Below are 11,889 nucleotides of genomic sequence, written 5' to 3'. Positions count from 1 at the left end.
GGCCGGACCCTGCTGGGCATGCTCTGTGCGCCTCCTGGAACCCAGCTCTCTCGGGGCCAGGATCAGTTCTCCGTGTTTTCGCGGCTGCCGAGAGGGCGCTGAGGAGGGGATGTTACAGACAGTCAGCGCCTTGTTCGGCGCCCCCTCCCTCGCGTCCGGCTGCGGCCGTCCGCACCGCAAGATGCGGGCCAATCGGTTACCGGGGGCGGGGCTTCGGCCGTCACGCCCTCCCTCTGGGCTTATTGAGAGTTATATCAAGAAATTCAGTTCAGAGAGAGGAGAGAGAGGAGAGGGAGAAGGAGAGAGGGGCAGAGGAGAAGCGACAGAGGGAGAGCAAGCAAGACGGGAAGAAGCGCCCCAGAGTCCCTGAAGCCAGAAAGAGATAACTCATTAGGAATTTTTCGGGCAGCTGTCACCCGGGAGAGCAGCCAGAGAATCACCATCATCCCAACTCTGACGTTTTCTACAAGAAGTTAGAGACTTAAGCAGTACTGACATCGGAAGGAATGGTATGCTTGATGCTGTGGAAAATACCCCTGAGCTGAAGAAGTGCAACTGGATGTTGTATGTGTTAAATACCAGAAGAGCCCAGACCCCGTGGGTAATAGAGACGAAATGTGGGGAGAATAACGACAAATCTGTGAATTTGTTTTCCGGAGTTGCTAATTTGCCAGCCCGAAGCAACACATTTCACAAGGAGGAAACGTTTTGCTGCTTCTGATTTCTCCCCAAACCAGATGCATGGCTTTCTATGTGTTGGAACAAATCATTCCTAACTGCAGCATACCAGGAAAGGGGAAAGGTTGAGACAACTAACGTAAGTGTAAAGTTTCGCATGCACAATTGTAAATTCTGTGTTTAGATATGTCCTCAGTGTAGACGAGGGATGTTTGTAATTGGGTAGACGGTTGGGGCAGAGCTCACCTACTAGGATGTATCTGCATCCCTACCTGCATCACTCTGCCGGAACTAATCACGGGCATCAGCCACCGTGCAGCCTAATGCAGATAAGATTAGAGCCTGGGAACTGACCAGTTCTACTCAAGTGGGTAGCTGCCTGGAGCCTTGCACCCATTTAAATTGCAGTTAGGGGAGCATCTAAGCAGAAGTCTTTTAACCTGCATTATTGGGTTGCAGTATTTATGTGTGGCAGATGTTACTAATATTATAACCAGAGATCAGGGTTAAGAAACTGCATTTTTATTCTCCTCTTTTAGGCTCTGTAGAAAATATTGTGCTGTTTGTTACATGGAAATATTACTGCGTTTCACTTACATCTCAACACTCTCTTCCACCTCTCGGATAAGGAATTCTATACTATTATTTTGTAAAGTTTTAATGTGTTTATTAATTCCAATGGGGGGTAATTTGACAATGTGGAGAAATGAGAGCAAGGTCTGGATTTAAAAAAAAAAAATTGAAGTCTTGGTGTTGTGCTTTTAGGCAATGAGAATCTGTAGTGGCCGGAGACTATTGCTGCTGATGCTGCAGCAGCATGTCCGATGCTTGTTTCCCAGTGAGATTGTATTAGAAGGCAGTTAAAGAACTGGGAGGAAAGAAAAAGGTAGTCTTTTTAGAAAAAAAAGAGATGAGTCAATGTGGCAGAGAAGAAAACACATCACAGTTGGCATGTGACAAAGCAGTTAGCAGGAACCACAGCTAAATACTTAGTGTTTTTCACTTGCACCTAAGGGGGGGGGAAAAAAAACTAAGGAAGGAGGGCTAGAATCCAGGAGACAGGTAAGCGGGGGGGAGGGGAAGAGAAGAACAAGGATGCAAGAATGCACGTTTTGAATTAAACAGTGTCCTGAAAAACAGTGTGGGTGAACACAGGTAAAAATAGCAGCTGTCCTGAATTCTAAAGTAGATATTTTCATTTTCTGTGGGCAAATGCAACAAGCAGGGGATACTGAGTGTTTTTAACTCTGTGGAGAGTTAACTTGCAAACAGTGGCAGGGCAAACTGCCATGTTTACTAATATGCAGTGGAAAATGTGTTGTGATATTTCGTGACTGTGTTTTTGTTTACTGAAGAATAATATTATCTATACAATTGTGTTGACAGTGGCTGTCTCCAAATAAACGATGAGATGTAATGCATCCTCCAGTCCATGCGCGCTTCCTCTTGCAATTTGTACATCATTCCTCAGTGGAAACCTTTAAACCCTAAAATTCAGGAAAAGAAAATAAATACCTTATCATGGACCTGAGGGATTTTTACCTGTTGGCTGCTCTGATTGCCTGTTTAAGGCTGGATTCCGCAATAGCTCAAGAACTTATTTACACTATTAGAGAGGAATTGCCTGAAAATGTGCCCATAGGAAACATACCAAAGGATCTGAACATTTCTCACATCAATGCTGCCACGGGGACCAGTGCCAGCCTTGTCTACAGGCTGGTTTCTAAAGCTGGGGATGCCCCTTTGGTGAAAGTATCCAGTAACACTGGGGAAATTTTCACAACTTCTAATAGAATAGACAGAGAAAAACTCTGTGCTGGAGCCTCTTATGCTGAGGAGAATGAGTGTTTCTTTGAACTTGAGGTGGTGATCCTCCCCAATGATTTTTTCAGGCTGATCAAAATAAAAATAATTGTTAAGGATACCAATGATAATGCCCCCATGTTTCCATCTCCTGTCATCAATATTTCCATTCCAGAAAACACTTTGATCAACAGCCGCTTTCCAATCCCATCAGCAACAGATCCTGACACAGGCTTCAATGGGGTACAGCATTATGAATTGTTAAATGGGCAGAGTGTTTTTGGACTGGACATTGTGGAAACTCCAGAGGGAGAGAAGTGGCCACAATTGATTGTTCAGCAAAACTTGGACAGAGAACAGAAAGATACCTATGTGATGAAAATCAAAGTAGAGGATGGAGGCACTCCCCAGAAATCCAGCACAGCCATACTGCAGGTCACAGTGAGCGATGTGAATGACAACAGGCCAGTGTTTAAGGAGGGCCAAGTGGAGGTCCATATCCCAGAGAATGCTCCTGTGGGCACCTCTGTCATTCAGCTCCATGCCACCGACGCTGACATAGGCAGTAATGCTGAAATCCGGTACATTTTTGGTGCCCAGGTCGCCCCTGCTACCAAAAGACTCTTTGCTTTAAATAACACTACTGGGCTGATTACAGTTCAGAGGTCCTTAGATCGGGAGGAGACAGCCATTCACAAAGTGACAGTGCTGGCTAGCGATGGCAGCTCCACTCCTGCTCGAGCAACTGTTACCATCAATGTTACTGACGTAAATGATAACCCTCCTAACATAGACCTCAGGTACATTATAAGTCCCATCAATGGCACGGTGTATTTATCTGAGAAAGATCCTGTCAATACCAAGATTGCCCTCATCACAGTTTCAGATAAGGACACAGATGTGAATGGCAAAGTGATCTGTTTTATTGAAAGAGAGGTCCCATTTCACTTGAAGGCAGTATATGACAACCAATATTTGTTAGAGACCTCCTCTTTGTTGGACTATGAGGGCACCAAAGAATTCAGCTTTAAAATTGTTGCCTCTGATTCTGGGAAGCCCAGTTTAAATCAGACTGCCCTGGTAAGGGTTAAGCTTGAGGATGAAAATGACAACCCACCAATTTTCAACCAGCCTGTAATTGAGCTGTCAGTTTCTGAAAACAACCGACGTGGGTTATACTTAACAACTATTAGTGCCACAGACGAAGACAGTGGGAAAAATGCAGACATTGTGTATCAGCTTGGACCGAATGCCTCTTTCTTTGATCTGGACAGAAAGACTGGAGTTTTGACAGCTTCCAGAGTCTTTGACAGAGAGGAACAAGAGCGATTCATTTTTACAGTAACTGCCCGGGACAATGGGACCCCTCCCCTCCAAAGCCAAGCGGCTGTGATAGTTACTGTTCTGGACGAGAATGACAATAGCCCCAAGTTTACTCATAATCATTTTCAATTTTTTGTGTCTGAGAATCTGCCAAAGTATAGTACTGTGGGGGTAATCACAGTGACAGATGCAGATGCTGGCGAGAATAAAGCTGTGACTCTTTCCATTCTAAATGATAATGATAATTTTGTGTTGGATCCCTATTCTGGAGTCATAAAGTCAAATGTCTCATTTGACAGAGAGCAGCAGAGTTCCTACACTTTTGATGTCAAAGCCACTGATGGAGGACAACCACCCCGGTCCTCTACGGCAAAAGTAACTATCAATGTCATGGATGTCAATGACAACAGCCCAGTTGTCATTTCTCCACCTTCTAACACTTCTTTTAAGTTGGTGCCCCTCTCAGCCATTCCTGGCTCCGTGGTAGCAGAAGTTTTTGCAGTGGATATCGACACTGGCATGAACGCTGAACTTAAGTATACGATTGTGAGTGGGAACAACAAAGGCTTGTTTCGAATTGATCCAGTCACAGGCAACATCACCCTGGAAGAAAAACCTGCGCCCACTGATGTGGGCTTGCACCGTTTGGTGGTCAACATAAGTGACCTGGGCTACCCTAAGTCTCTGCACACGCTTGTGCTTGTCTTTCTTTATGTTAATGACACTGCTGGAAACGCCTCCTATATCTATGACTTGATTCGCAGGACTATGGAAACACCATTGGACAGGAACATAGGGGACAGTAGCCAGCCCTACCAAAATGAGGACTATCTCACCATCATGATCGCCATCGTTGCAGGCGCTATGGTGGTCATAGTCGTGATCTTCGTCACCGTTCTGGTGCGCTGTCGCCATGCATCACGGTTCAAGGCAGCTCAGAGGAGCAAGCAAGGGGCCGAATGGATGTCCCCAAACCAGGAGAACAAACAAAACAAGAAAAAGAAAAGAAAGAAAAGGAAGTCTCCCAAGAGCTCCCTTTTGAACTTTGTGACAATTGAAGAGTCCAAACCCGATGACGCAGTCCACGAACCCATCAATGGGACAATAAGCCTGCCGGCTGAGCTGGAGGAACAAAGTATAGGAAGATTTGACTGGGGCCCAGCACCTCCAACCACCTTCAAGCCTAACAGCCCCGACCTAGCCAAGCACTACAAATCTGCTTCTCCGCAGCCTGCTTTTCATCTTAAACCAGACACTCCAGTTTCTGTGAAAAAGCATCACGTGATTCAGGAACTCCCTTTGGACAACACCTTTGTCGGGGGTTGTGACACCCTTTCCAAACGCTCTTCCACTAGTTCAGATCACTTCAGTGCCTCAGAGTGCAGTTCCCAAGGAGGCTTCAAGACAAAGGGCCCCTTACACACCAGACAGGTAAATGAGCACTTTTACTGGTCTATAAGTACTGCATACAAGTGCCCAGTCAACCAGTATTAACGTGCCAGTGTGTCTATTGTTTTGGTCTAACTTTAGCTTAGTTATAAAGAGGGAAAAAAAAACTTGACCCCTTTTTTCTTCCTCTGGGGCTCAGTCAAGAATTTTTAGAACAGCTTTGAAATCTCTGAGTTCTGAGAATTATTGAACTTCCCAGTTTCCTTCAAATGGCAAAAGATGAAAAGAGGAAATTATTCCAAAATGTCCCAAGATAATGTTGGCTGAAGAAAAAAACCTGTCCAGATATGCCAAATTCTGCCCTGGGGTTTCCAAATTGACTGCTTCATGATTTTCCCATTATCTTTTGATCTAAAAAGTCACCTTCAAATCTCAAATATTAAATGACGTTTGAAGGTCTGACTATACTCATGTTGGAGCTGTGGCTACTAAAGGGGTTAAATTTTTTTTAGTCTCTAAACAAGATAGTAGAATATTAAATGTACATCAGCTGTGAAGCACATGATCATTGATAGATTGCAAGTGAGCCATATAGGAAGTCTTCATTTTTATTTCAATTGATTTTATTGTAATATAGTAAACTGGGTATTAAATAGAAAGGTTTGTAGATTGTCCACAGTGGCCAAAGTATTCTTGCAAAGAAAAAAAAAAAAGGAAAAAGAAGGAATGCTTTCTCCCTTATCTAACTGATTTATACAGAAAAGAATGAATCCATTGTAAATATTCTCTCATCTTAGTAATGCATAAGTGATCTGTCATAACTCATTTTAAACTGTGAAATATGCCATATGAAGAGGGATTAAGAGGCTGAGAAACTCATATTTCAACCAAATCCAGAATTAGTTTTTCTTAGGTATAATAATTCCTTGTTAATAAAGATTTAAATGCAGCGCTGTCTAATTTATTTCACTGGTGCTTGTCTGTTGCCACAAAATTTGAGTGTCAATAATAGCCTGTAGATGGCACTAGGGTATCATGTCACTTGTGCTGGCCAGGTGCCAATCCCGGCAGTAGCAGGGAAACGGGGGGGCGGGGAGGGAAGGATCAAGCTGGTACTACAGCCAAAGATACCTTTTATTTAATGATAGTTGCTCTGGAGCAACTAGCATTTCAGTTCATTTGCTTGTTCTTTTGTGATTAGCTCTTACATCACCACCTTTTCCAGGATTTCACAATCCAAGTTCAATCTTTGTTGGTACTCAGTTCATCTATGGTGGTGGAACATCTGAATTTGTTAAAAAATAAGGAAAACACAGATTTCAGAAAATCCAGTAAAGCAAAATAAATTTGCAGGTAGTATTTATTGGCAGTCATTGATTAGTGATTGAAAATTCAAGAGTTTCCCCTCTTTGTGTGTGTGTATGTGTATGAGTGAGTGGAGTCGGGTAGAATGTCCTATTGAAACTCCATTTCCTTCTCACCTTCTAGTGTTTATTGCTCTGGAGTGACTTTAAGATTTCGTGGTAATGAGATATTTATAAAAATAATTTTGACACTGAATCACATAGATACTCCCAGGTCATTAAGTTTAATGCCTATGATTATACAATTAAAATGTCCACTTCTTAAAGAAAAAGAAAATACCGAGGACAATTTAAAAGCATACTTAGAGCCTGAGTGCACAGAATGAAAGGAATTAAAGAGTCAGTAGAGAAGTTCTAGAAGAGAATGTGAAGTTATTAGATATAAGTTGAAGTTGGAATGACTTATTTTCATGTTAAGTTTGTCAGTTTTTTAAAAAGAAGCTAAAGTTTTAAAATTTAGAACATTTCTGAGCTTACGAAAGGCTTATAAAAGTTGGTAAATAGTTAATGATGGTAAGAAAAGTCATTTATGAAGTTAAATATATTTAAGTATAATGTATTTTAATAAAAAGAAAGAAAATGGCTTTTTTATGATTGACATTTATTGTGAAGGTCACTCACAATATATAGATGATATTATATGACTTGCATAATACCTTGAAAAAACTAGCATGATTTAAACTCTTCATATAAAACCAGAAATTTGTTTTCCAAAGAGACATACTAATATTCTTCTTACATCATCTTACAAATCCACTTTTTTTCTGACTTTTCCCCAGAAGTTGAAATTATAGTAAAGTGGCATGAATGTTAAGTGCATTTTAGCAAAGTATAGCAAAGATCTTTTGTTGAGTCTTACTTAAAGAATATTTGTTTGTATGATGTAATCTTTGAAATAGGATGCTGAGTAATTCTCTAACTGGAACTAAAGTGCAATTTAGACATTCCTTGAGACTATGTGTCACTGTGCAGTTCTCTTTGTAGGCATTTTGGTGTTCATATGTAGGTATAATTCACTCTTATGATAAAGAGCTATTGTAATGGCTTTGCTTATACCTTTTAGAAGTTTTCATGTTGAGAAAGAAAAATTGTGATGTTGGAGAAAAGGAATATTGGGAGTAAGCAAAGGTGACGGTGATAGCAACATGTACAATTTTAGTATGAAGAGGTGTATTTTCTATGACTGAGATCATAAATTATATACCACTCTTCTAATTTTTCCCACGGAACTATATGATTGTTATCCGAAGATGTTCTTATTACACTAAAAAGTGAAAATTCTTTTTTTAGCTCATTCACTTCAACTGGTGGCTTTTATTCTAAATGTACTCCTGAAGCTACACAATTTTGAAAAGTGGGGTTTATTACCACAAAAGCTTTTAAAGGAATTGGTAAGCTAACATGTAAGCTATGAAGATTTCAGCTGAGTAGGCACAGACTGGGTTAAATTTATGTGGGTGACATGCAAGACTCTTGAGTAAGGGTTACCAAACTTAAATATCATTCATTTGTGTTGTCTATACAATGAATACATAATGTCTGACATTTACACTGTGAGCTTGTTTGGAGTACATTGATTCTTATTTTGTGTTTTGTTTTGTTTTTTTTCCTCTGCTGTGTCCCCTTGTATGACCCGGCTAAGGTCCTCTGAAACAACTGTAAATCACATTCCTCATCCTATTTTATTTTATTAAGCTTTTTTATTAAGTCTATTTTATTAAGCTTTCATTTTCCTTACATATAACAAACCTGTCACTGAATTGTCCACAGACTATTTTTTTTCTCAATTTTTGGAAGTACCCTCAGCATCCATAGATTGAATGTAGTTTTCTTTTTTCAAAGTAAGATTGTATCTTGGTATTTATTTGTAAATAAGCAAATTTCATTGTTATAGGGTTAAGAACATAGCATGATTAATTCCAGTAGGACATTAAATAATAATGTGCATTGTGTATTTTTCTCTAAAATAAAAAGATATTCTTAATGAATATGATTTTTAAAATATGATACTAAGTTCTCAAATTTTAGGCTTTTTTAGAATCAGCTGGAGGGTTTCTTAAATCAGGTTGTTGGGCTCCATGCCTAGAGGCTCTGATTCTCTACCACTGGGGTCGAGCCTGAAAATGTACATCCCTGACGAGGGCCCTGGGTGACGCTGATGCTGTCAGGTGAGGGACCAGACTTTGAGAACCGCTGCCTCAGCAAATCAGAGCAAGAAAAGTCAGCTTGTTTCCCTTTCAGATTATCATTTCTAGAGGACCTGTTTTTCCACAGCCCAACTCCCAGCTCTCTATTGACAGCCGTTTATTGTAGCTGGAGGCTTTATAGTAAGCTGTTTATTTCTGTTTCCCAACCCAGCTGACGAGTTTAGGGAATTAATTTTCTTGCCCTCAGTGTGTTTTTTTGTAGGGGTATAAATGAAAATGTTAAAGAAAAAAAAAAAGTGACCTATTTACATTTGACAACTTCTTCCAGTAATGGAACAATCTAATAGTTGAACTAGAATTTCATTCTATATAAAGTCATGTTTAATTTTCTAAATGAAATGCTCCTTTTAGAGCTTAAACATCTTTACTTTACTTGTCACAATCTAGAGTATTTGCTCAAAAACACATTTGTGTACATAAAGCATTTGCTCAAAAATACATTTGTGTATATATTGAAGAAATTTTACATTGATAATGTGTATGCATGCTGTACTCATTGTATACATGTACTTTTGCAGTATAAAGGGAATTGCTTCTATTCCCAATCATTTAGAGGTATATATTACATTTATGATTACTTTTCATTTTTGAGTAATCCCACTACAACCACTACTGAAACGCTGTTATGTCATGTAAAATGCACAAGACAGTCATAGAATTGCTATTTAGAACTGTGAGAAAGAAAAATGCAATTGAAAGTGAGGAAGGAAAATGTTAACTAATGTGAAGCTAGCAAAACTTTAAGATATTTTAAACTACTAAGTTTTGCAGTGTACTGTGATTGTTGAAAACCGGTGGCATTTGGAGAAAAATTGCTCCCCAAACTACAAATTATATTTAAAATGTTACCAGTTGTGATTTTTATTTCTACTCCTTCTCCTTGGCTAAGTGCTCTGTGATCATGAAATCTGTTTATGAGACAGAGGACACTCAGACCCCTTGGATAATAACTGAGGAATTTGAATTCAAATTCCTACCTTTCAAATTGGCTACCTTTCTTATTGGGATTGTGAAACAGATATTTGATAATTTTTGCAGCTTGATATACCTAAGCTGTACAACTTAAGGTACAGTTCAGCATTTATTACTAATAACCTTAAGGAGGGTAAAAATAAAATGTTGCCACAGTATTAAGCATAGACATGTCTATAGATTCCTGAACATGTATTAACAGAGATAATATAAATTTATGCAGTTAAAATATTCTATTACCCTGTTTTCTAAATTCTGTTGCAATTGTTTCTATATATAGAAACACTGTAAACTGATGTTCCCTGAGTTTCAGATGAATCATCCTTATAGTGTCACAGAACAGGCTTTGGTATCATTATAATTGCCTTGTACACATTGCACTTGAAATAAGTTATATTCTTATGGTATATGCATAGTCTTATTAAATATTCAGCTTCTCATAAAAATACAAGTTAAATTAAAATACATGAAATAGTAAAACAGAAAATCTAGATTTAATGCAAAACTTCACATCTAAAATGATACTTTTTCATAACCATTTGTAGATTGTTTTGACTCTTGAAGTTTTGTTTTTGTATTGAATGTCCATAGATTACACCCAAAATATTACAAATGGCATCTTAATGAATTCTTTCCTCAGTGCATTATTTTACATGGTAGTACTGAGGTATGAAAGCAATACCTATCAGTCATATTTTCTGTTAAGCTCTGTGTCCACAATTATTTTTATTTTATTATTTAGAAGTTTTGACTTAAGTTTTTTGGTTGTGGAGAATGCAGAAACCCAGTAAATGCTAAAAGCTACAATGGCTGTGTTGGTCTAGCAGTATCAGACGGGGTGTTTACAGGATTAGGGGCCGTGTCAACTGTATTGTTCTTTTTAAATACTTTCTCAGTTTGACTTTGTCAGAGTTGAACTCTTAGCTTGCATATAGTTAAAAAAGTCAAAGGCAAAACTGAGTCATGAATTGTTTACCACTTTTCTCAAAATCTTGGAGTAAGTTTCCTCTGAAAATAGTCTGGTGTTTTCTGGAAAAGGATCCTTTATTAAAACTATAAATTAGCTTCTTGATAATATTAATGAATCAGTTAATATCTTACATATTTAACATAGTTAGAAACTAAGTAAGAACTATTTAATGTGGATTTTTAAGTTTTGGATTTATTGACAGCCGATTTTATGTTTATTATACTTCACAGAATTTGTTACATATCAAAGTCTTAAGATGTATATCGGGTTTGTTGTAATATGACTCTAATCACAGGCCAGCTATTAGGGAGAATTTGCAAATGCAAGTCAGCAAGAAGCTTATTCTAAAGTTTTCCGTATCTGGAGGCCTAGAAGAGACAGCCACTCAATAGTAATAGTGCTATGTGCTGTGCCCCTTTTAACAATTAGGACCCCCAAATCTGCATCAGATCCCAGAAGCACATTCAAACGTAGAAATGTAATCTCTCATGTACATAAGGAGATATACTTTACTATTTAAGGTTTCATCAGTTGTTTCAGAAAGCTGTTAGGTCTGTCAAACATTTCATTTGGAAAGTAACACATGTTTTTGTCTTTGTGTGATACAAACCTATTGGGCTGTCAGTCATAAGAAACATAGAACATGATATATTATCATGATTGACATTTTGGTTTTGATTTATGTTCCTTTTTTTCCTAAATCAAGGTTCATTAAAATGTGAAATACTTAAATTAGTTAAACAACTACCCTTCTTTAACAGTAAGGTGTGATGGGAGAAATAAACTAGAAAAACAACCGATACTTAATCTCTCTCATATTCTCGTGTTACAGACAGTTTGTCTCCTATAGACAGGAATAGTGACAGAATCTGTCGCATTTTCTGAGCCATAACATATAACTTTAAGGAATTCAGAATTCGAAGTCATTCACTAGGGATCTGTATTTACATACTTATTCATTATTTAAATGGCATGTGAAAATATTTTCCCCCCGATCTTTAACACTTAGACTGATTACAGTGACATCAGCACATATATTTAAACTAATGGACTTGGGACCACCTGTGCAACTGAGAGTAGTGTAGGCATAAGCAAGATCTTAGAGGCATGTTTGATTCTTTCAAGTCATTTTGCAGTTATTATTCTGGAATTCCTTGAGAAAATACATGAAATTAACTTTTAT

At 38.5% G+C, this 11,889-nt stretch overlaps 1 protein-coding gene across 1 annotated transcript; it reads left to right on the top strand.

The window, feature by feature from the left end:
• The first annotated feature begins 2,173 nt into the window (after positions 1–2,173).
• On the top strand, positions 2,174–5,298 carry PCDH9 (protocadherin 9). Its single transcript, XM_054586411.1, has one exon. The coding sequence runs from the start codon at positions 2,200–2,202 to the stop codon at positions 5,296–5,298; it is 3,099 nt and encodes a 1,032-aa protein (XP_054442386.1). The 5' UTR covers positions 2,174–2,199.
• Positions 5,299–11,889: the final 6,591 nt, after the last annotated feature.

This window comes from Pteronotus mesoamericanus, unplaced genomic scaffold (assembly GCF_021234165.1).
Source record: "Pteronotus mesoamericanus isolate MK-2021 breed Mesoamerican mustached bat unplaced genomic scaffold, CSHL_Meso_final contig_94, whole genome shotgun sequence".
In the NCBI taxonomy this organism is placed as follows: Eukaryota; Metazoa; Chordata; class Mammalia; order Chiroptera; family Mormoopidae; genus Pteronotus; species Pteronotus mesoamericanus.
Note: the sequence above shows the minus strand (reverse complement) of the source record. Positions and strands in the feature narration are given on the sequence as shown.